The sequence below is a fragment of the Dromiciops gliroides genome, chromosome 1, assembly GCF_019393635.1.
Source record: "Dromiciops gliroides isolate mDroGli1 chromosome 1, mDroGli1.pri, whole genome shotgun sequence".
In the NCBI taxonomy this organism is placed as follows: Eukaryota; Metazoa; Chordata; class Mammalia; order Microbiotheria; family Microbiotheriidae; genus Dromiciops; species Dromiciops gliroides.
In genome coordinates, this window is record NC_057861.1 from 72,145,694 (window position 1) to 72,171,475 (window position 25,782).

Sequence of the window (25,782 nt, forward strand, 5' to 3'; positions counted from 1 at the left end):
GCCTCATTCAGGGAGTTGCCGCCTTTGAAAGAACATAATTGTGAAAAACAGAGGTGGATATCCTCCTAGATGGGTAAGTGGGAGGAGGGGCAGATGTGCAAGGTTCAGTGCCTGACTCACAGGGGAGCCGTGGACCCTAGTACAGGCTGATACGTTTCTCCAGCCCAGCCTGTCTCTTCCCCCAACACCAGACAAGACATTCTTCTGCCCCTGCTCCACTGCCTGGGATCTGGGACTCCTTTAACAGAAGGGAAAGACTGGAAGCTACTGTACCTCTCCTCAGGAAACTATACTCACTGGTATAAGGGCTAATGACCCTCAAAGCCTCAGAGATGGGAGTAGGGCTGGGATTTAAGCTTCCTTGGGGAAGCACTGTTTCAGGGTGCAAATTAAACCTGTCCAGTTGTTCAGGCTTTGAACAGTCACCTATGAGTAATGTTTATTAAGCATGAGTCACATCCTCTTCCTCCAGGGATGATGGCTGTTCCACCCACATCTTTCACTAAACCCACCCTCCCAGGGTCCTGCACAGGCCTTCCTGGAGGTTCAAGCTTTAAAGAATCAGATTTAGAACTGGAATCTAATCAATTCCTGCATTTTAGATGTAGGGCGTGGTTACATGTGTATGAGGAAACTGGGCCAGATGAGGAAAGTGACTTGGCTCAAATCACATAAAGAGTCCTTTGACCTTCCCCTACACCAGGCCGAGGCAGGGGCTGCTTGATCATCAATCACTAGTAGGAGACAGATGGCCTTTCCTCTGGGACTTAGCCAACAAGTCTGGAAGATGCTCTGATGTAAGCTGTCCCAGGCTAAGGGTTAGAGCCAGTGGCTGGACTCAAGGCAGAGGCAACTGTAGGAACCTCTTATTGGGGGTGGAGCAGGAATTCTAGGGGCCCTGCCTACCAATGAGGTGATGTCCCTCCTTTCACCTCCTGGTGTCAGGCCAGAGACCAACCTCTCTGGCTACTCTGAGCTTACCCTTCACTTAGCCAAGAAGGGTGGGGCAGGGTGGGAGAGAAAAGAGTCTGGCAGGAAGGTGCAGTCTGAAATGTCAGCAAATGCCTGCCCTGCTTGGGGCCTCTCGGAGGAGATGAGGCCACTGGAAGAGATGAGTGAATATCATCTCTCCAGATAGGGGTTTGGCCCAGGTATCAGTGGCACCAGCCACTACCATCCCTGACTGAGAAGGAAAGATGACTGGTGTCTTCTCCCTTCCAATACCTGGGGTCCTGCCACCCAGGACCCACCTAGACCCGCCCTGGGAAGATAGGGTATGGAATCCTTTGCTTAGTGGCTTCCTTTCCCCAAATTTGTCCTCCCCTGCCACCACTAGACACCTGGCCTTCTATTGCCTCGGTAGTATGGAAAGGCAGAGTTTCAGTGGAAGCAGGAGACTTGGCTGGGCAGAGGCCCTGAGCTGATGAGACAGTGAGTAGGATCCAGAGCAAAGGATGTTTCAGAAAAGAAGAGAAAAAGCCTTTAAAGACTGATGGGTTATCTGATTGCTTGCTGCCTCAGGGAGGAGGGAAGGAAGGAGGGATAAAAAAATGGCACTCAAGGGGCAGCTAGGTGGCACAGTGGATAGAGTACCAGCCCTGGATTTAGGAGGACCTGAGTTCAAATGTGGCCTCGGACACAATTACTAGCTGTGTGACCCTAGGCAAGTCACTTAACCTCAATTGCCTCACAAAAAAAAAAAAAAACTCAAAACTATAAATAAAAATGTTGATTACATTTTTTTTAAAGACTGATGGGTCACAAATTCTAATTTAATTTTTTTGCTTTTTTGGGGGGGGGGGTTTTGGGGGGGCATTGAGGGTTAAGTGACTTGCCCAGGGTCACACAGCTAGTAAGTGTCAAATGTCTGAGTCTGGATTTGAACTCAGGTCCTCCTGAATCCAGTGCCAGTGCTCTATCCACTGCGCCACCCAGCTGCCCCCTGGGTCACAAATTCTGAGCCATCTTCTTCCTGGGGTCCTTGAGTCCACTGAGTTCTGAGATAAAGTTAGTAGCTAATAACGTTCTCTTCCCTTCTATCTTGCTGCCCTCTTTTTTCACCTGCCCACCCATTCCAAGGGTACTCAGAGGCTTCAGAGGAGGAATCTGGAGCTCAGCACAAGAGAGCATTGTGCTGGGGTCTCCAACATGGTTAATGGTCAAAAAGGCTCTGCTGATAGAAGCTGCCCATGCAGTGAGAGAAGTGCTCCAGAACCCTCCATTGGGTATGGCTGATCAGGCTGCAGACTCACAGGTGTTCTCCATCCACACTGAGGGGGCCTGCCTGGTGCCTTTCCATACCTGGAATACCTTCCTCCAAGTACCTGAAGCCCTTTTACCACTACCCATGAATGACCCACCCAGGCTTGCCCTTCAAATCCTGGATTTACTTGGTCTATGCCCAATCCCTTCAGGCAAGGCCTATTCTACTTGAGGAACTAGAGAATGTCATCCTGGCAAAGGTGCTAATTAATGTATTCTTAGACTGGAGCTCCATGCCTCCCCCTCCCTCATACACCACACCTTTCCTCCTTTAACATTTTAAATTCAACAGGAACCTTCTGAAGGTAGTCTTCTCCAAAAACCAACAACTCTCCTTGCTTGCCCACATTTATCTGTTACAAGGGAGGATTATTTTGGGGGGAGAGGTGGAGCCAAGATGGCAGAGTAAAAGCAGAGACTCACCTGAGTTCTCCCAAATTCCCCTCCAAATAACTAAAATAGCACTTCAAATTGAATTCTGGGGTAGCACAACCAACAAAAAGTCAAGATGAAAAAATTTTCCCAGCCAGGACAACTTAGGTGAGCAGGAAAGGTCTGTCTCAGCAGGGTGCTGGTCAAATCTAGAGACCAGCTCAGATAGTACCAGCAGCAGACCTTGGAGGCAGTTCATAGACAGAAGGAAAGTATAAGGGATCCATTGTTAGCACTAGGTTCAGGACTCTGTCACATTTCCCATACACAATTCCCAAACACAGTCCCAGAACTAAGAAGAGCACTTGAGACTATAGGAGTGCATGAGTACCAGGGTGAAGAGTGCTTGTGGTAACTTACAGATCAGGATATTAACTTCTTTTTTTTTTTTTTTTGTGAGGCAATTGGGGTTAAGTGACTTGCCCAGGGTCACACAGCTAGTAAGTATGTCAAGTATCTGAGGCCGGATTTGAATCTAGGGCCAGTGCTCTATCCACTGCGCCACCTAGCTGCCCCAGGATATTAACTTTTAATGGTCAGGTTCTTTTTTTTATTGCCGTTTGCTCATTTTTCCAGCCTGTTCCAGCCTTGACTTACAATTCTATGTTAAAGTTTGGCTGTACTCCTCAGGTGGAGGGGGACCTGTCCCAAGCTTCAGGCCTTTCTTGCTGCTGTTTTCAGAGCTAGCTCTGGGGGGGTCTGTAAGTTTTCTGTTCTTCCAAGGTAATATGATCTAAGGAGAGGAGTGCTTAGTATGGTGACAGGGAAGAAGCAAACTCAGAAGACAATGAAGTCAAATCTGCTGTATCCAAAGCTTCAAAGAAAAATGGGAATTGGTCACAAGCCCAGAAAGAATTCCTGGAAGAGCTCAGAAATGAACTTTTAAAATCAAATAAGGGGGGCAGCTAGGTGGCGCAGTGGATAGAGCACTGGCCCTGGATTCAAGAGGACCTGAGTTCAAATCCGACCTCAGACACTTAACACTAGCTATGTAACCCTGGGCAAGTCACTTAACCCCAATTGCCTCACAAAAAAAAAAATAATCAAATAAAAGGGCAGCTAGGTGGCACAGTGGAAAACACACTGGCCCTGGATTCAGAAGGACCTGAGTTCAAATCCAGCCTCAGGCACTTGACACTTTTACTAGGTGTGTGACCCTGGTCAAGTCACAACCCTCATTGCCCTGCCCACCCCCAGAAAATTTGTTTTTACATGTAATTAGAAAAAGAAAGAAAGAAAAGTTAAGGAGCCGAATAGAATTTTAGAAAAGTTAGATGTGACAGACCTCTGGAGAAAACAATGAGAATAGGAAGGGATATATCTTTTTCTTAGTGCATTCTTTTCAGACTATAATTCAATAAAGGGCCAAAATTATAGGGAAAGCAAAAAACTCGAGGAAATTTTATAGCAAGTTCCTTTGATAAAGACCTCATTTCTCAAATATATAGAGAATTCAGTCAAATTTATAAGAACATGAATCATTCCCCAATTGACAAATGGTCCAAGACAATTCTGAAGGACTTAGGATGAAAAATGCTATCCACCTCCCTAGAAAGAACTGATAAGAGTCTGAATACAAATTGAAGCATGTATTTAAAAAAAAAAAGAAAGAAAGTCTACTTTTCTTGGGCCTTTTTTGGTCTGTATTTTCTTTTGCAACATGGCTAATATGAATATGTTTTGTATTTATAATCTATATTAAATTGCTTGTCTTCTCAAGGAGAAAAGAGGGAAGGGAGGGAGAGAATTTGGAACTCAAAATTTTAGAAATCAAATGTTAAAAATTGTTTTTATGGAGTCAGCTAGGTGGTGCAGTGGATAAAGCACCGGCCCTGGATTCAGGAGGACCTGAGTTCAATCTGGCCTAAGACACTTGACACAGCTATGTGACCTTGGGCAAGTCACTTAACTCTCATTGCCCTGCCTCCCCCCCAAAAAAAAAATTGTTTATACATGTAATTAGAAAAAAAAATAGAATTTAAAGAAAAATTGGGAAGATGCAGGGGGTAAGGGGGATTTGGTGATACCAAAAAAAAAAGTGTCATTGAAGTATTTTTTTTAATTAAAATTTCAAAGGGGCAGCTAGGTGGCGCAGTGGATAGAGCACTGGCCCTGGATTCAGGAGGTCCTGAGTTCAAATCCAGCCTCAGACACTTAGCACTTACTAGCTGTGTGACCCTGGGCAAGCCACTTAACCCCCATTGCCTCACCAAAATAATAATAATTTTGATATCTTGTTTTTATCACCAAAATTTTCCCCAGTATCTCCCACCCACTCCATCCCAAAGAGCCATTTATGTAACAAATAATATTTTTTAAGGAAAACAGGAAACTTTATCAATACATTGAAAAAGTCTGAAAATATGTGTAATGCACCACACCCATAGACTTCCTGCCTCTGTAAAGGGGCCTCTCCTCATATCTCTTTTTTTGGAGTCAGGCTTGTTCTTTACAATTCTGCCTCATTTACTTCTGTTTGTTTTGTGCTCGTTCTTCCCATTTATATTATTAAGGTCAAAGGTTGTCTCCATCCCTCCACTCTACTCCCTTCGCTCCGATCTTTCCATGTAAATCTTTGCATGTAAAGTTTGTGGGTTTGTTTCTTTTTAACAGAATGACAAGAAGAAAGGAAGGGGTGGGATGGGGGGCAAAGAAGCAGTCCAGCTTTAAAACGGATATGTTGGATTTGTTAAATACTTAAAAAAAAAAAAAAACAGGCTGTTACAAAGTAGAGATTCAAGGTTTCATTTACAGGCTTGTTTTTCTTGTTCTTCGTCTATGAAAACCATTCCTATTCGGTGATGTTTCTCAAGTTCAGAGTAGTAAAAAAAGAAAAATGTACAACAAAGAGAGAAAATAATAAAAGCAATGACTCTCCTGAAAGGAATGTGTGGCTCCCTGGTAGGTCAGTGGGGGTTGGGGGCAAATACCTCCCCATTCATACCATCTATCTCTTGGCAAACTAACAGGTGTAGCCCCAGGACATGGGGAAAAGGTTTTAGGGACAGAACCAAAATGCATGACAACCTCTTTCCTTGGCTGATTTGCCCCACCCAGGAATGCCTACTCTCTGGTGCCATTTCCAGGACACAGTGACAGAGGAGAGAACATTGCTCGGGAGATTAAAAGGGATGTGTCTGCCCCTATATATAGTCTGTTCTTCTTTGAACAGAGAATCCAGGGTGGAGGGTAATGTCAGTTTTGGAGGACCTGGTATGGAAAACTCAACTCCATCTAATCATAGTATCAAACATACAGGCAGTTCTTTTCCTAGATCTACCACCTTCTTTTTAAAATATTTTAATTTTTAAATGATTATTTTTTCATCTCTTCCTCTAACTGTACCTTCCCCCAAAACCAAAAAGAAAAAAGAAAGCCCTCATAAACAAATACACATAAATCTAGCAAAACAAATTCCCATGTAGGCCACATCCAAAAATGTCTCAGAGTAGGCAGGTGGCGCAGTGGAGAGCACTAGCCTTAGATTCAGGAGGACCTGAGTTCAAATGTGAACTCAGACCCTTGACACTTACCAGCTGTGTGACCCTGGGCAAGTTACTTAACCCCAATTGCCTCACCAAAAAAAAACACCCCAAAACAAAAAATATATGTCTCATTCTGCACTTTTTATTTTTGTTCTGTGGGGCAATGAGGGGTTAAGTGATTTGCCCAGGGTCACACAGCTAGTGTCAAGTGTCTGAGGCCACATTTGAACTCAGGTCCTCCTGAATCCAGGGCCAGTGCTTTATCCACTGTGCCGCCTAGCTGCCCCTGAAACTACTCTTTATTAAACAAGATAATGCACTTTTCCTGAGGCTGATAGATCATGCAACCATTGAGAGCTGGGGTGGGAAAGGCACAGGATGGTTCCTGAGTGGCTCAGGGGTCCATGGGCACTAGGATGGCAAAGGGCCTCACTTAGGTGAGAAAAAACAACAGGTTGATGCCCAAAGTTTGTTTGAACGAAAAGTTTCTAGAGATCAATAGCTAAGTTTCCCCCATCCCTTCCTTTTAAATTTAGAGATTTCCACTACCCCCTTCAAAATTGAAAAGATTAGACATGGACAGCACTCCAGTTCCAAGGTTTAAAATCCAGATTTTTGATAGCTTTTGAGGAGGCGCTGCCCATGGACATCCAAGAGTGGTACTATTGCAAAGATAAGAAAGGCTTCACATTGGATTGTCAGCTATAGAGCAAGAACCAGTTAGGTGTATGGCACCTGGGTAGCAACAAATCAGGATTGGGTAGCCTCTATAGATGCAGGTGGGATTTACTGCTTCAGTAGGGAAGGGGGATGGCTCACTCTTCTCATAGATACCACTATCTGGGCTTGAGTGGAAGAGGAAACACACATTAACTTGAAACTGTGCACTTAAGAAATTTAATTGATCACAGTAAGACAATCAGGCTATAAAAACATTTTGTACATACAGTTGGTTAAAAAGTCTGACACCCACCCATTCCAAAAGTGATCAGTGTTGTGTGTATATGTGTGTGCACACGCACAAATACCATTTCCCCAGGAAGCATCAGCCATAGTGGTGCAAATGTCATTTTTAGATATAGGATAAGGAGAAAGACTCAGAAGAAAAATCACCCCAGACACAGAGGGTGCCCCAAGAAATTTTTTTTAAATGAGTGAGTGGTTTCACCCAAATACACAAAGAATAATCCATAAAAAGACATTATGTGCAAAAAACCACACACACAAAACAAATAACCTACTGACTGTACATGAGTTTATTTACAGGCTTCAGAATGTCTTTCACAGCTTCTGGCAATAGAGGGTTGTAGTGCTTTAAATCTTTCTCTAGTCTAGTCTTTATGTCCTGTTCACTCCCATTTCCTTTAGACTGAAAAGGATGGGTGGGGGTGACAGGAGAACAAATACTCACCAATCAGGAATAATGGGAGTTTGCCTGGGTCTCTCCAGTGTTCATTTCACTTCAGTTTAACAAACATTTATTCAGGGACCATGAAGTGCAAGGCAAACAGTCCAATGTCTGTCTGCGGCTGTTCCTTCTAAAAGGCTTTTAATTGAAAATATATAGTTGAACCCAGTATAAGAATTGCTGGTCCTGTGCAAATATTCTGAGCAGAGGACACTGATTTGAGATGCACTGAGATAGCACATCTCCCTAAGTGAAGTAAAGTATTCAACTGTGTGGATTCCTAAGAAACACAAGGGGAGCAGACTTCAATTAGTCCATTAGACATGAGCTAGAAAGAATGGATGGCAATTATAAACTGTATTTCAATGAAATCCTGGCTTGGGTTTCCTGATCGACTCTTCCACTTAGACAAACTCAGAAAAACACACCTGTGCACGCACGCATACACACACACACACACACACACACACACACACACACCCCTACCTCACTCACTGAACAATATACAAAACACCGTAAATTCACAAATACAACAAAATCTTTTTGTTGGCAGTTTGCAATTGGTCATCCTGGCCAAATCCTCATTATTAGTCAAAATAATATATACAAAAGAAAACAGTGCAAAATCATAATAAAAATATAAAATTTACAAATATACAACCCTGAACTGAAAAAAGTGCAAGAAAAAGATAAAAAATTCACCCATGAAAAGGAAGAGGGGTGAGTGAGGGGGAAGGAGATATTGGATGGGGGAAACAAAAACAAAAAACTTCATAAAATGGCTGACTCCCAGGACCAAACTGGCCTAGTTGGAGTTCACGGGATACTGTCTGGCACACTGTGGCATATAATAGCATGAATGATGGCAGGAGCTACTGTAAATGAGTGGTTAAGTGACTGGGGTTCAGCTCGTTTTAGCTCAAGCTAACCCCACACTTGATTACTAGTCATCTCTGAGGCAACTTAATGGCTTAAAAGAAGAGCACAGATGTGCTTGGAAGAGGCCAATTTTGGGATTATGAGAGGGAGGGTGTCAGGACAGGTTGTCTACCAAGAATTCCAAGGTAGAAGTAAACACTTTCACTCTTGAGATACAGGGAATAGGGAAGGGATGGGGTGCAGCACCTGACCAGGAGTAGCACCTGTTTCTATCTAGAAGCCACTGTGCTTGAATTCAGTCCCCAAGTCTTCACATAACCGCATTCCTCATCTTGACTCCTTTATCCAAAAGACTAGGCTGTGGTGGAGGAAGCATCCAAATCCCACCAGAGAAATATTGCCGCCTTACATCCAGAGAATCACCTCCATCTTGTTTCCTGTTTCTCTTCTCCTTCACACGTAAGGGAAATCACCAACAAAACCCATCGTCCAAGAAACCCCATCAGAAGCTTGACTGCCTTGCCTCCAAGATGAATAAATATATAAAACAAAACTCCAAGAAGACAGTCAGCTCAGCCCCATTACCACCAACAAAGCCCATTCCTCTGGAGGTGAGTGGGGTAGTGGCTTTTTTTTTTTCTTTTTTGGTCTTTTGTTTAACTTTCTCTTCTTTCTTTAGGTAGGAGGATATCAGGTCCCTCAGGAATTAGCAGCAGTGGCTGCCCTGGGAGGTGAGCAGTTGATAAAGGACTGGGAAAGAAAAGGCATTTTCCTCCCATAAATAAGCAGCAACTTTTGTTAAGAGGCACTTCTTGTGGCAACCATTCATGCAATATCATCTTCCAGGCTCACCATCTGTCTCTGTTAATGCAAAAAGGAGAGTTTAGGGATGGCCATTTAATTTCTTCTACCCAGGTGTCAAAGCACCCCCCCTCTCCCATTCCAGAACAAGGGAGGTTTGGCTCTGATAGCAAATGATCCATAATGAAGCAGCACAGTATTAGGGGAAAGGCACCAAAAAGCTCTGTGCCTTTGTGACCTTGGACAAGTCATTTCCTTTCAAGGAAGGGAAAGAACAAACATTTATTCAGCACGGACAATGTGCCAGACACTGTGCTAAGCATATTATAAATATCTCATTTAATCCTCAAGGCAGGACTATTAATATCCCAATTTTACAGCTGAGGAAACTGAGGCACAGAGGTTAAGTGACTTGCCCAAAGTCACACAGCTGGTTAATGTCTAAGGCTAAATTTGAACTCAGATCTTCCTGACTCCAGGCCCATTCTTCTATCCGTTGCACCACATAGCAGCTTTCAAATTAAAGGAGTTGCATATGTTTAAAAAAATTTATAAAAATATTGTTTTTGTGATGCAAAAAAAAAGAAAGTAAAGAGCTGTGCATCAAGTGCAGAGAGGTGAAATAAATTATGGTACATAAATGTAATGGAATACTATTGTGCCATAAGAAATGATGATACAACAGTTTCAGAGAAACCTGTTAAGACTTCTATGAAGTGATGCAGAGTAAAATGAACAAAACCAGAACAATTTATACAATAACAACAATACTGTAAAGATAAATGACTTTGCATGACCTAAGAAACAATCAATTTAATGACTAATCATGATTGCAGAGGTCCACCAATGAAATATGTCAAATAGATAGGTGAGGATGGACCCAGAGTGCAGAATTAGACAAATATTTTTGGACATGGCCAATGTGGAAATTTGTTGTGCCTATTTTGTTCATTATAAGGGGGTTTTTGTCTTTTTTTTTTTTTAATGGGAGTGGAGAGTAGGAGAGAGAAAAAATGTGTGTGTGTGTGTGTGTGTGTGTGTGTGTGTAATAAAAAAAATTTTAAAGGGTTAGTCAAGATGATCTCTGTGGTCCCTTCCGGCTCTTAAAGTCTTTGAATTACACCACAGATGCCCCCACAGGGAAGGCAAAGTCTGTGTACCAGAATGTCATTTATGACAGGACCTGGGCATGCAGTGTGCACTCAATGAATATTTGTCAGAAGACTGACTAAAAGAACAAACGCCTATTACCGAGGGATACGTGTAGCCATCTTGACTCCTACAGATGTGAACTTCATCTTCTGTCGTCTTCTGATAGACGGGATTATCAAAGTTTATACTATTGATGTTCTTGAGTCGCCAGTTCTTCCATACCAGGAATGCTCCAAAGCAAATCAAAATGATCAGAACTGGAGAAAGAGAAGGAGAAGCACAATGTAATATATGTTGCATGAGAGCAGAAACTATTCTTTCTTCTGTCTTTGTCTCCCCAGGCCCTAGCACAATCCCTACACTTAGTAAATCCTTGTAAAATCATATAGGATTGGGGGCAGCTAGATGGCACAGTAGATAGAGCACCAGCCCTGGATTCAGGAGGACCTGAATTCAAATCCTGTCTCAGACATTTGACACTTACTAGCAGTGTGACCCTGGGCAAGTCACTTAACCCTCTTACCCCACCAAAAAAAAGATCATATAGGATTATCTTTTAAAAATCACTGAACAGGGGCAGCTAGATGGTGCAGTGGATAAAGCACCGGCCCTGGATTCAGGAGTACCTGAGTTCAAATCTGGCCTCAAACACTTGACACTTAATAGCTGTGTGACCCTGGGCAAGTCACTTAACCCTCATTGCCCTGCCAAAAAATAAATAAATTTTTTAAAAAATCACCGAATTGTGCATGCCCTTTGACATAGGAACACTCCTACTAGTTAGTCATATACCCAAGGAGGTCAAAGACAGAGGAAAAGATCCCATAGGTGAAAAAAATATTATAGTAGTGTTTTAAAAAATTATATCTGGAAAAAAAAAGTACACAACCATCTTCTCTTAGGCTTTAAAATCTTGCATCTTTTCAGTCTGACCATGAAGCAAAGATGGGGTTATAAAAACTCCAAATCACAATTAATTACTTACAGTGGACTTGCCAGATCAAGATGGACATCTTCCCACAAAAACAAAAACAAAAACACTCTATGAATAAGCATTATTATGACCAAGTTGCTTTACTGATGCCTATCTAAAAGTTGGCCATAGAATTAAAATTGCTTTTTGGCATAATCTTTTTTTTTCCTATTGGAAGCTATTTACATTAATTGTAATTAGACCTTCCCTTCTTACAAACTTCACTGTTTGTGATACCTTGCTAAAAAAAAATTGTATTATTTGAGAAAATACTCATTTCTCCCACTGCCCCACCCCTATATTAATATATAAATAAAGGAAATTTTTAAAATATGTTTTAATATTCCAAAAAATATCATATCTGGGGCAGCCAGGTGGTGCAGTGGATAGAGCACTGGCCCTGGATTCAGGAAGACCTGAGTTCAAATCCGGCCTCAGACACTTACTAGCTGTGTGACCCTGGGCAAGTCCCTTAACCCTAATTGCCTCACCAAAAAAAAATTAAAATAAAATAAAATAAAATCATATCAAGGAACTAGGAAGAAAGTGAGTATATACCAACTGGGGAATGGCTAAACACACTGTAGTGAAATATGAATGGAAAATTACCATATGAAGTTATGAATATGAAGAAATCTGAGAAACTGGATAAGATATGTAGGACCTAATAATACAAAGATGCCTAGCAAACCAGGGGATCAGTTTACATGATGATAATGTAACAGAAAAGAGACTCTGAAAGACTTCACAACTCTGATCAAGACTGTGACCAATCAAGGTTTCAGAGGACTGACGGTGAAATTAATCTCCTGTTTTTTAGTAAAGAGACGGTGGACCACATTACAGAAGAAGGGATGTTTTTTTTTTAAAGTGAGGCAATTGGGGTTAAGTGATTTGCCCAGGGTCACACAGCTAGTTAAGTGTTAAGTGTCTGAGGCCGGATTTGAACTCAGGTACTCCTGACTCGAGAGCCGGTGCTCTATCCACTGTGCCACCTAGCTGCCCCGAAGGGATACTTTTTTTTAAAAAAGAGGAATATATTTTGAGACACAATGTACTGATCTGTTTTGTTTGGGTATACTAACTAGTTATGAGGTTGGGGGAAGGAGTCAAAGTTCCAAATATGAAGTGAAGGCAAAGAAATTTCTCTGCTCAAAAATCTTCTTTGGATATAGTTTTAATTCCTCAGGGCTCCCCACAACTTGGCACTACCCTAATCTCATATTACATATTACATATTTATATGGAGCTTTATGCTCCATCTAAACCTGGCTATTTGGTGGCCCTCCAATATTCCATGTATTTTCTCACCTCCATACCTTTGCTTAAGTAAATGTCCTCCCAATCTCTCTTCACCTGTTTAATACTGTATCCATTCATGAAAGCCCAATTCAAATGCCATTTCCTCCCCAAAAGCTAACTTAATGTGCACTAAATAAAAATTTGTTGATGTACTGATGAAATAGACTTTGCTTGATGGGCTTGGAAGAAAGGTTTTTAAAAAATGTTCTAAGAAGAGGGCATAGAAGACAGTCTCCAAACTGATTCTGTCTCATGGCCATATATTCCTCTCCTAATAAATCATTTTATTTTACAAAAAAAAAAAAAAGAGAGAGCATCTATCCCTTTAGGGTATCTGCATCTTACCTATTGGTAAAACAATGGATAGAGCTTTGGGTCCACCATGATGCTCTTGACTGTCTTGTATTCCCATTGGATTCTGAACTGCTAAGGAGGAAACAAAGAAGTAAGCCACATTCCAAAGGAGGGAGAGGAAAAACAACAATGTATTGTATTAGTTTATGAAGGTTAGGACTTAGTTAACTATACTATTATATTTCTTTTAGAAATTCAAATGACCTCACTCCCATCTATTGAGAAAAGGGATGACTTTTGAGTCCTCAAACTAATTTCTTCAAGCTTAATTACCTTGTTGGGTGAAAGTGGTCAATCTATGGAAATAGCATGGCATAGCAGATGAAGGGCTGGATCTAAGGGTCAGGAAGACCCAAGTTAAAATCTCAACTTTCACATGAGGTGTATAAACTTAGGGCAACTTCACACAATGACTATCAATCAAGCAATAACCATTTATTGGCCAGTCACTGCTAAGTGCTGTGTCCCATGCAACTCTATAGGACTTATCTACTGTCTGTAAGGTCTTTTAACACCATAGAGGAAAGTGGATCATTTAGGGATGTTTGGACTGGGTGACCTCTAAGTTTTTCTTTCCGTCTCAGGTTCTATGACCCTCCCATATCTTTGGAGAAGACTATAAAAAGGAACTCTACGCAAGGAGATCTCATTCATTTTTAACTGTCACAGCATGACCTAAGGAAAAATTAGCTCGATTAAAGTCATAAAGTTTATAAGAAATTTACCTTTTTGGGATATTGTAACCATTTCTGCTGTCGTGAGGTCAGGAGTGCCATGTTTGGTGGTCTGCTTCTGAGTTGTTACAGTTGTTACTAATCGGGCAAGAGTGGTTGTTTTAGAATGAGGCTCCTTGGTTGTACTGGTCATGGTAGCAGTAACAGGTACAATCACTTCTGCAAGAAGAGAAATGTCCTAAGTATCAACAAGATTCTAGTAACCTGACTCTCTTAACAGGAGACCAACAAAGAGGATCCTTGAAATTCTATGCAGATCCTGGATGATTAAATGCCAAGGGTTGCAGTCTACTGCATAAACACAGGAATTGGAAGTTGGGCAGAAAGGGGAGACCTGAGGAAGAATATCAAAGAGGTAATGGTACCTCAGAGCTTTCTGCTAAGACAAGGGGAAACCAACCACCCACCAAAGTCAGCTATTCACCCAGTGAAAGTGCAGCCTGGGTAGGCTTAATGGTTTCCTTGTAAAGCCGGTGGTCAAAGATTCCTGAAGTCTCTTACCTTTGGTGCAACTTCGCATGTCTGCAGCCAGGTACATGCCATCAGGACAAGCACAGGTAAATTTGGGGGAATGAGAGTTAATTTGCGGAGCCGGAAGGCACAGATACTGGCAGCCACCATTGGAGAGAGAAGTCTTCTCACACCAGTTGACCCCTGAAAATCCAGGAAACACAGGGGTGAGCACGCATTCCAATTTAACAAGCATTCATTGAGCACTCTCTACAAACACTAGGCATTGGAGGGAGCACAAAGACAAAAAGCAAAGGAGTTTCTTGCGATTGTGGAGCTCACATTCTTCTTGGAAGAGAGACATGTCTAGCACCATGAATATGTGAAAATAGAAAGACAACTCACTTCCAAAGGAGAACAGCCAAGACAAGTCAAGAAAGAGAGAGACACAAAGGAAGCATTTCAAGGTGCCATGAAACGCCATAAAAGTCAGTCTAGTACCTGTTGGCTGGGTAAGGTTGTGATAGAGGACGATGTCCTCAGGAGACAACAGATCTTCCGCCACCAAGATGATATCAGAGCCCGTGAGGCGATTTGCACTGAAAATGGCTTCATTTATAATATCTGTCCAGAAGACCTTATCCTAAGGGATCATTTAAGAACAGATAGTCTTAACCAATGAGTTTTCTCCAGCCCCCATGAAGTCCCTGTAAAGCCCAAATCTCCCTGCTCCTCCAGCAGCTACACATAAGCATATGCACGTGTATGCCTACACAGCGAGCTGTCAGAAAAGGTCCGGCCCTTCATCTACACAGGAACCAATGAGCCGGTAAGACTGACAGGAGAAATCCCAAGGACTGGCTCTCCCTTCCCTCTGCTCTCTCTTAAATAAAAATGATATCTCAGGGGCAGCTAGGTGGCACAGTGGATAAAGCACTGGCCTTGGATTCAGGAGGACCTGAGTTCAAATCCAGCCTCAGACACTTGACACTTAACTAGCCGTTTGACCCTGGGCAAGTCATTTAACCCTAATTGCCCTGAAAAAAACAAACAAAACTTTCATTAAAAAAAAAAATATCGGGGGCGGCTAGGTGGCGCAGTGGATAAAGCACCGGCCCTGGATTCAGGAGTACCTGAGTCCAAATCCGGCCTCAGACATTTGACACTTACCAGCTGTGTGACCCTGGGCAAGTCACTTAACCCCCATTGCCCCACAAAAAAAAAAAAAAAAAACAAAAGAAAAAGAAAAAGAAAATAAAAATATCTCAGCAAGGTCGTAGAACCAAAGGATGATAGACCTCTTAGAGCTGGAAGGAACCCTGGAGTCTGAACCCCCCACTTATTTTGGGGATAAGGAAACTGAGGCCTAGGAAGATTGTGTGACTTGTTCTAATATTTTCTATAGCACTTTAAGGAGTACAAAGCATTTCTATATATATTATCTCAGTTGATCCCCACGATAACTTTCTGATATAGATGCTATTATCATCTACATTTTATAGTTGGGGAAAACAAGGCTGAGAGAGGTTAAGTGACTTGGCCAGGGTCACATAGTCAATAATACATTCTGAGGAAGAGTTCAAACTCAGATCATCCTGATTCCAATCAGATCAACAGTGGTAGAATTCGAATCCAGGGCTTTTGAGCCCAGAGTTAATGTTCTTTTCACCATAGTTTATTTTCCTCTAATTTGAGGGGCTAACCCGAAAAGGTAGGAAGAAGTGCTGTGGTTTGCAAATAATTTAAATGGAAAAGAGAATTACATATATACTATGAGATGGGGTTGGGAGAAAGAGGGGGGGTGTAGCTAGGTGTCACAATGGATAAAGCACTGGCCCTGGATTCAGGAGGACCTGAGTTCAAATCTGGCCTCATCACCCCCCCCCCAAAAAATAAAAATAATAAAACCCCTGTGGGAAACACCCCCTGCCAAATCCCTGCAATAAAGCTTATTCCTTTTCATAATTAAGCATCCAGAGCAAATATTATTTCCTGAAAAGAGATTTGCTTATAAGCAAAACAAGTCCCCACACACATATTATCTACCTAAATTGCCCCAAAGCCTCACCTCAAAGATTGCCAAGGAGAATGGGTGTGCGAGTTTGTTTTTATCCTCTAACACAGTCCTCCTGTTTCCACCATTGACATCCACGCTGGAGATGGAGTGGAGTTTGGAGTCAACCCAGTAGAGACGATCACTGGAAAGATCTAAAAACAAGACAGGGATAAGGTGAGGGCAGCATGTAGATACCCAAGCTCCTGACCTCGAAAACTATTAAACTGCTTGGCAGTTAGCTGCCTTGAAAAAGCTCCCCCCCTTCTTTCATCGCCAGCTTCAAGATACTGAAGAAATGCAGGATTTCATTAGTGTGACTGTTATGTTCCCTGCCAACAATTCAGATCATTATAGCCTCTCCTTGCCTTAGCAGATCACCTTCATGAGTGCTCCAAAATATACAATTCCTTAGTGGTCAAGTAATCTGGGAAGCAGCGGTCTGCACCCTGCTGGACCTGAGCCTGACAAGACCTGCAGTTTATGTTCTGCAGGCATAGCCTTCAGGAACCCAGGGTTACTTCCATAACACAATCAGGTGTCAAGAGAGGACATTAATGGAGATCATGAAGTTACCCCTCTGATAAAGACATCCACATGATAGTGGAAGCAGCTGCTAAGGGGTGAGACATATTACAGGAAATGTAGAAAAAATGCAAAATCTACATTTTTGTGAAATTTTTCTGCCATCTGTATAGTGTGTTATAAAGAGGGAAAGGAGTTTTGTTTTGGGGGCTCTTTTTTTAAGGTTTCACTATCTTCCTCTTAACAGTAGAGGAGTGGAGAACTAGCACCATGGTGCATTTGCTGCTGGATATGATCCCTCAATTGGCTGGTTTGATCTTTCTTTGTTAACAGGCAAAGCTAAATACAGGGGTAGTAAGGAGGCATTATGGGGAAACCAGTGTTGATTTTAAAAAGGTAACATCAATTTCCATATCCATAACATGGGGAGAGAGGACAACTAGGTGGTGCAATAGATAAAGCACTGGCCCTGGATTCAGGAGGACCTGAGTTCAAATCTGGCCTCAGACACATGACACTTACTAGCTGTGTGACCCTGGGCAAGTCACTTAACCCTCATTGCCCCCGGGGGCGGGGGGGGGGGGGAACTCACTCATAATATGGGGACAATAAATAAGATGGCCCCTCCTCTACTTCTTTGCAGAGGACTAGGACCACGGGTATGGAGAGTAGCATGTAATGCCAGACTTTTTCAAAATGCTGGTTAGTGGGGCAACTAGGTGGTGCAGTGGATAGAGCACTGGCCCTGGAGTCAGGAGGACCTGAGTTCAATTCCGGCCTCAGACACTTAACACTTACTAGCTGTGTGACCCTGGGCAAGTCACTTAACCCTAATTGCCTCACAAAAAAAATACATGAAAAGTGCTGGTTAGGGTTTTTTTTTAACCTTTTTCTTTTATTCATTGTAATAAGGGATGGCTTCCTGGAAGGGGGAAGGAGAAATGGCACGCTGGGAAATGAAAAAAGTGATGAAAACCAAAATATTCTCAAAAGAGTATTTCTTGGGGCAGCTAGGTGGCGCAGTGGATAGAGCACTGGCCCTGGAGTCAGGAGGACCTGAGTTCAAATCTGGCCTCAGACACTTAACACTTACTAGCTGTGTGACCCTGAGCAAGTCACTTAACCCCAACTGTCTCACCCCCCCCCAAAAAAAGAGTATTTCTTTTTTTAAAAAATGGGGTAATAGCACTGACCTCATATGGTTGTTATGAGGATCAAATGAGGAAATGTATGCTGCCTACTTTACAAACCTTAAGGCACTACATAAATGTTTGCTGTTAGAATAGCTTTTTTAGATCTACAAAATTATCACAAAGTTTTAAAAAAGGGTAACAATAAAACCTAAGAAAATAATCACTGAATCTAGGAGCTGGAAGTGGAATGTTACCAAAGCACTTTGCATTTTATTAGCGTCCTTCCCCTTATTCCCAAACAACACCTATCTCACTAAGAAATCCTTCAGCACAGAGGCAGAGGTATTTACTTTTTGGTATTGTGTCAGCAAAAGGGGATTGCTTTTTCTGACGAATTCACAAGTTTCCTCACTCAGCACAACATACCAAGAGTGATTCCATTGGGCCACTGTATATCTTCTGTTACCAAGGGGAAGCTGTCAACTCCATTTAGACCACCTTTACCGATCTTGGCAGGGGTTCCCCAGTCTGTCCAATACATGAAGCTGAGGAGGAGGAAGGGAAAAGGGAAGACATGAATACTGACAAAGAATAAGGCACCTCAGTATTAAGAGAGCTGGGGGGGGGGGGCAGCTAGGTGGTGCAGTGGATAGAGCACCACCTCTGGATTCAGGAGGACCTGAGTTCAAATCTGGCCTCAGACACTTAACACTTACTAGCTGTGTGACCCTGGGCAAGTCACTTAACCCTCACTGCCCCACAAAAAAAAAAAAAGAGAGAGAGCGAGAGCTAGGGGATCATCTGGCCCAACCTATGTCTGAATACCACACACCCAGCAAGCTTTGCTTGGGGATCCCAAATGAGGGGAAACTGACTACCTCCAGCCATAGCCCATTCCATTCTGGGAGAGCTTTAAAACATAGGTCATAGTAGCATTATAGATTTCAGACCTGGAAGGGAAATTAATATTTAGAGAGGAATTTAACTCTCCTCACAATAAGCCATAATCTGTCTCTTTGCTTTTGTTTTTTTGTTGTTTTTTGTTGTTTTTTTGCGGGGCAATGGGGGTTAAGTGACTTGCCCAGGGTCACACAGCTAGTAAGTGTCAAGTGTCTGAGGCCGGATTTGAACTCAGGTATTCCTGACTCCAGGGCCGGTGCTCTATCCACTGCGCCACCTAGCTGCCCCCATAATCTGTCTCTTTGCAATAAACAGACACCCCAATTCTCCCACATCTGATTTCTGGAGGCAAGCAGAACAAGGCTATCTCTTCTGCATTAACCCTTCAAATACTTGTCTAATATCACATCTACTAAGTCTTATCCTCTTAGGGTAAATATTACTACTTTCTTCAACAGATTCTCCTATAGCAAGAGCCAGGATGAGGGCCTCTTCCAGTAGAGAGAGAGACAGCATGACATCTACCTTCAATGCCCCAACCTACAACTCGTTAATGACTCTGAAAACTGCAAAGTGGGAGACAGGAGGTGGGATATTATTAATATTTACTCTACTGTTCTTGTATACTTAAGTTATTCTTGCTGTCTTGCTTTTATACAGAGCAAGCAGATCCTAGAATTTCAAAGGTACTTTATAGGTTATCTGGGCCAACTTCTGGTGCAACAGGCAAGACTCGCCTACAGAGTAAGGCACCATCCTGCCTGTCTCTGAACATTTCAAGGGGAAAACTTCCCATCTCCCAACACAGCCCATGTTATTGTTTGATAAATCTTCCTTAAGATAAACTGAAATCTGCCTCCCTGAAACTAATTGCTTGACCTTTAATGATCTGACCTATAGGGCTATCCAGAACAAGCCTACACCCTTCTTCCACAACAGCCTTTAAAGTATTTGATGAGGGGGCAGCTAGATGGCCCAGTGGATAGAGCACTGGCCCTGGATTCAGGAGGACCTGAGTTCAATTCTGGCCTCAGGCACTTGACACTTACTAGCTGTGTGACCCTAGGCAAGTCACTTAACCCCCATTGCCCCGCAAAAAAAAAAAATAAATAAGGTAAAGTATTTGATGAGAACACTCAAGTTTCCCTAAGTCTTTTCTTCCCTTCAACTCTTCCTCATATGACATGAAATCCAGATACCCTAGAAGCATCCCTCTAGTCACCCTCTTCTGGATATGCCCTAAAGAGGTCAACACTGTTCAAAGGTGGTGCTAGGAATGAATCCAATTCTCCAAATGTAGTTTTCAAAACGAAAAGAAAGACTATATAACCCCCACCGAGTGGATGGCTCACTTAAAGAAGCCAAGGCAGCCTAGGTATGGATCTTGCTTCTGCTGCTACCGACTGCCTGTGTGGCTTTGAGCCAAGCACTAAAATCTCTTTGGGCTCCACCTTACTCATCTGTAAAAATGGAGGAGTAGGGAGTGGCTAGGTGGCGCAGTGGATAAAGCGCTGGCCCTGGATTCGGGAGTACCTGAGTTCAAAATCCAGCCTCAGACACTTGACACTTACTGGCTGTGTGACCCTGGGCAAGTCACTTAACCCCCATTGCCCCGCAAAAAAAAAAAAAAAATGGAGGAGTAGGGGCAGCTAGGTGTCGCAGTGGATAAAGCACCGGCCCTGGATTCAGAAGGACCAGAGTTCAAATCCAGCCTCAGATACTTGACAATGACTAGCTGTGTGACCCTGGGCAAGTCACTTAACCCCAATTGCCTCACCAAAAAAAAAAAAAAAATGGAGGAGTAGACTAGATACTCTTTAAGGCTCCTTATACTTTTTAAATCCTATGATCCTAAAAAGGAACCTCCAAAAGAGTTAGACTACTTCCTGTGTCAGCACAACTGTCTGGGTTCTCACGGTGTCATGTCCCTAGTCTTCCTATAGAGATATAACCCCCACAACTCACTTAGTAAAAGGCTAGCTTTTGCTTTCAAGGGGCAATGTTTTACCCTCAGTAAAATTACAGTAACTATGAATTTCCATCTTCTTTCCTTCACCCCAATACCCCCACAGTGCTTCATGTAACATTTAGAAATACATACCCATGAACTGGGTCTACTACAATGGCCCGGGGTTTAGCACCTTCCTGCTTGAAAAGTGTCTTCCTCTTGGAGCCCTTGGTATTGGCCACAGAAATGGTACCAAGGACAGAGTCTGTCCAGTAGAGATTCCCATGGATCCAGTCAACTGCGATGCCATCTGGAGCCTGGATATCCCCACTGATCACAGTGTCATGAGTGGAAAAACTATGGGCATTGTTAATTTCAGAGCTAGAATGAAACAAAGGGATCAAAGGATTAGGTAAAGTTGCTAGTTTCTCCTTTACCCCAAGACCTTTGGGCTTAGCTAATGAGGAAATCTGGGAGGCTAGGAAGAAGTTACCAAACCTATGTAGCTATTGAAATGTAATTTTAAAAAAAATGCATAAAATCCAATTCTCTTTTACCTATATATCTTCTTCTGTGATAGGTCAGACCAGTAGATCTTATTGCTAGCAACTTCCATGTCCAAGGCTACTACGTTCTTCAGATTTGGAATGAGGCTGATGTATTCACTTCGGTCCAAAGTCATCTTCCTCACTTCGTGGCGGTTGGTGAAAAAGAGATAGGCAATAGTGCCTAGGACAGAAGGAAAAACAACTTGAGAAGAGGACCCCCCCAAAATTCTATATGAAAGTTAAGATGCTGTCTGTCTCTAATATCTGTGGGCAACAACTGTTTCTGAGAACAAGTAAACCCCTTTAGAGAAAAACTGATAATGAAACTCTACAGATGTGAGTATTTTGCTCACTTTTTTAGAATTGGGAAGAAAAACAGAGAATGGATAGAAATTTAAGCAATCTTATTTAGAACAGGAAGGAGACCTCAGAGATTACCTAGTCTGAGCCCCTCATTTTATAGATGAAGAACCCAAGGCCTGGCTTTACCCAAGGCCACCCAGTGAGTACGCAAAAAAAGCCAGGATTTGAACCCAGGTCTTCTGAGTCCCAATCTAGTGCCCTTTCCCATTACACCACTCATTCCATGATCTCTCCAACTTCAGGATTTCTACCCAGGAAGAAGCCATGAAGAATATTCTATTATTTTCTCGGTTAAGTTCCCAAAGTGAAAAGATACCCTTGACAAATAGCCAGTGAGTGACTAAAGACATTTTCTATTTCTTACATGTACCAGCAACTTCAGTAAATAACCTGCTACATAATCTTTTTTTTTTTCAGTGCAATGGGTGTTAAGTGACTTGCCCAGGGTCACACAGCTAGTAAGTGTCAAGTGTCTGAGGCCGGATTTGAACTCAGGTCCTTCTGAATCTAGGACAGGTGCTTTATCCACTGCGCCACCTCTAGCAGCCCCCTCCTGCTACATAATTTGATGAGGAGATATTGTGTAACAAGAGCTCTTAGGCAGGAAGTCAGAAGACATGGAATGTTTAGGCTACTCTAAGGATTACTATCCATATAAACTTGGGCAATACACTTAAATCCTAAGAGGCCAGGCTTCCTTATCTGTAAGATAAGAATAAAGACCTTTTCCTCCTTGACTACCTTCCCCTTCTCCCCCAGTGGTTATGGGAGGGCCAAGTGAGATAATGGACAGTGGAGGCTGCTTTGCAAACTGCAAAACACCATCCATCGAATGGAAGGAGTTACTACAGGCTTATCTAAGGCGAGCTCCAGAGAAACATGTTCAGTTAGGGTGATCCCTGAGGGGATGGGTGCGGGGGGAGAGAGGCTGTTCACTAATTGCTCAACAGCTCTGGAGAGCTAGCAGGCCTGGGTGGCTGAACATTTTGATCTGTTGTTTCATTTTGGGTTCCTATGACAAAGTTCAGGTGATGAAATTCCCTAAAGATTTTTTTGTTTAAACAGAACCATCACCAATATTTCTCACCTGTTGCTCTGTAGTGTTCTTTCCCCACCTCCTCCCCCTCCACTGCAAAGATCAAGAGATCTGGGCTCACCGATGGCCTTGCAGGTCTTGGTGATTGGGTCGGTCTGGTAGCCTTCATTACACTCACACTTGTAACTTCCCTGGAGATTCACGCAGAACTGGCTGCAAGTGTCCGGGTTCTGGCACTCATCAATATCTGAGAATATGCATGATAAGAGCAATGATAAGAGCAATAATGATGGCAACAATGCCAATAATGGCCAGCATTTATAGAGTGCTTTAAAGTTTGAAAAGGACATTACAAGTATTATTTCATTCGCTCTTCATAACAACCCTTGGAGGCAGGTGTTAGGATTATTATTATCGCCATTTTATAAATGAGGAAACCGGGGCAGCTAGGTGGCACAGTGGATGGAGCACTGGCCTTGGATTCAGGAGGACCTGAGTTCAAATCCAACCTCAGACACTTGACACTTAACTAGCTGTGTGACCCTGGGCAAGTCACTTAACCCTCATTGCCCTGCAAAAATAAACAAACAAATAAATGAGGAAACCAAGGCAGATGGATGTTAAGTAACTTTCTCAATGTCACACAGCTATCAAGTATCCAAAGCTAGATTTGAACTCAGGTCTCCCATTCTAGCCACGTACCACCTATCTTGAAATAGGAGGGAAACAGCAGGGTCGTGGGATGATGTCACTTAAATTCCAGAGAAGATGAAACAATCCATGTGAGGAGAAAGGGGTTCAGCAAATTCCAATCCTGTAGCTCCTACTTGGCTCAGAAGTCAAGGGCTACTTATCTTTTCCTTGGAGAAGAATTATCTATACTGGGTTGGTTCCATAGGACCCTGCCATTTGACCCAAGATCACCAGGAATTCTGGGGGGATAATTTCAGTCCTAGTGAAATTTTCAATTCAAACTTCTCAATTTGGGATAGTTCTTAGCCAGTGATGGAGAAGGGGCAAGGAGAGGGACTGGACCTGTGACTTTGTTCATTACAAAGAGTACTCCCACGTCAGAAAACTTCCTCTTTTAAAACAGATGGGCAGGGGGCAGCTAGGTGGTGCAGTGGATAAAGCACTGGCCCTGGATTCAGGAGGACCTGAGTTCAAATCTGACCTCAGATACTTGACACTTACTAGCTGTGCGACCCTGGGCAAGTCACTTAACCCTAACTGCCCCACAAAAAAAAAAAAATCATTTTATATAGTGATTTTTCCATTAAGAAAAGACAACTGGGGGCAGCTAGGTGGTGCAGTGGATAGAACACCGGCCCTGGATTCAGGAGGACCTGAGTTCAAATCCAGCCTCAGACACTTAAAAAGTATTAGCTGTGTAACCCTAGGCAAGTCACTTAACCCCAATTGCCTCACCCCCCCAAAAAATGAAAAGACAACTGAATTTGTTCTATCTTATTCTAAAATGTCTTCTACCCTGGGTCCTCTCAAGTTCTGGATGACCAGCACTTACAGTTCAGTCAAAGTGTTTCAAACCAAGATTTCCCTAGATGAAGAGAATCACAGATCCTAGGATATGGAAGGGAGACTGACAGTCCAAGCCACATCTGAACAAGGACCACCCACCTTTACATCATCCCCAACAAGTGGTCAACCAGAGTTTGCTGTCTAAAAAGCCTCCAATGAAGAAGAAAATGAAACCTCCCAAAGCACCCCATTCCACTTCTGGATAGCTTTAATTGTTAGGACATGTCCCCATACTTTGAATTTAAATTTGCTTCTCTGCAACTCAAATTCATTGCTCCAAGTTTTGCTCTACAAGGCATCTAGAGTAAATTGGTTCCTTCTCCTATGTGACAGCCTTCCAACTACCTGAAAATAGCCATCCTATGCCCCCCAAATCTTCTCACACCCACTTTCTTCACTCAGTCTTTTATTTTTATTTATTTATTTATTTATGGTGAGGCAATTGGGGCTAAGTGACTTGCCCAGGGTCACACAGCTAGTGTTAAATGTCTGAGGCCGGATTTGAACTCAGGTCCTCCTGACTCCAGGGCCAGTGCTCTATCCAATGCACCACCTAGCTGCCCCTTCACTCAGTCTTTATGTAACAGCCCTCCACTGTCTGGGCTGCCCTCCTGTACTCCAGCTTATCAATGACCTCCCTAAACTGTGGTCCTGAGAACTGAACAGAACATAACATCTCCCATGTTATAGACATCATGTATCTTACTGTTGCTCAAGATTACATTAGCTGTTGACTTATTTTGAGCTCACCGTTCGTTAAAAAACCCAAATCTGTTGCAAATGAACTGTTTAATCTCACCTTCCCAAATTGAGAAGTTGACTTTTTAGGCCCAAATGTAAGACTTTACATTTATCCCTATTAAATTTTATTTTATATTAGATTCTATCCCGTTAAGTTTTTAGCTCATCAATTTTTTTTCTTTAATCCCAATGCTATCATCTAGTAAATTCACCAACCTTTCCAGCTTCATATCAATTTTCAGTGCCACTGACATTTTGATAAGCAGGCCATCTAAGACACTGATAATAACGTTAGAGGGCAGCTAGGTGGCACAGTGGATAGAGCACCAGCCCTGGATTCAGGAGTACCTGTGTTCAAATCCGGGTTCAGATACTTGACACTTACTAGCTGTGTGACCCTGGGCAAGTCACTTAACCCCAAATTGCCTTGCCAAGAAAAATGATGTAGTGATAATAATGTTAAATAGCATAAAGACCAATCATTCAGTCAATAAGCATTTATTAAGTGCCTGCTATGTGCTAGGCATTGTGCTAAACACTTTACAATTATTATCTCATCTGATCCTCACAACAATTCTGGGAGGTAGGGGGCAGCTAGGTGGTCCAGCAGAAGAGGCACTGACCCTGGATTCAGGAGGACCTGAGTTCAAATCTGACCTCAGACACCTGACACTTACTAGCTGTGTAACCCTGGGCAAGTCACTTAACCCTCATTGCCCCCCACCACCAAAAAACACATCTGGGAGGTAGCTACTATGATTATA

At 42.7% G+C, this 25,782-nt stretch overlaps 1 protein-coding gene across 2 annotated transcripts in view; it reads right to left on the reverse strand.

Moving 5' to 3' along the window:
- Nucleotides 1-7,062: 7,062 nt before the first annotated feature.
- LDLR (low density lipoprotein receptor) overlaps nucleotides 7,063-25,782 on the reverse strand; it is a 44,606-nt gene continuing 25,886 nt past the window's right edge. The window contains exons 8-18 of one of the 2 annotated variants that reach the window (XM_043970849.1): nucleotides 22,860-22,985; nucleotides 21,349-21,520; nucleotides 20,945-21,172; nucleotides 18,370-18,488; nucleotides 16,301-16,440; nucleotides 14,734-14,875; nucleotides 14,284-14,436; nucleotides 13,774-13,941; nucleotides 13,040-13,117; nucleotides 10,519-10,676; nucleotides 7,063-9,327 (exon numbers count right to left, since the gene is read on the reverse strand). In XM_043970849.1, coding sequence (XP_043826784.1) covers nucleotides 9,292-9,327; nucleotides 10,519-10,676; nucleotides 13,040-13,117; nucleotides 13,774-13,941; nucleotides 14,284-14,436; nucleotides 14,734-14,875; nucleotides 16,301-16,440; nucleotides 18,370-18,488; nucleotides 20,945-21,172; nucleotides 21,349-21,520; nucleotides 22,860-22,985 — 1,520 coding nt within the window. In that variant the 3' untranslated portion in view covers nucleotides 7,063-9,291. Of the gene's footprint in view, nucleotides 9,328-10,518; nucleotides 10,677-13,039; nucleotides 13,121-13,773; nucleotides 13,942-14,283; nucleotides 14,437-14,733; nucleotides 14,876-16,300; nucleotides 16,441-18,369; nucleotides 18,489-20,944; nucleotides 21,173-21,348; nucleotides 21,521-22,859; nucleotides 22,986-25,782 lie in introns of both variants that reach the window. The other variant, XM_043970838.1, reaches the window with a different exon arrangement.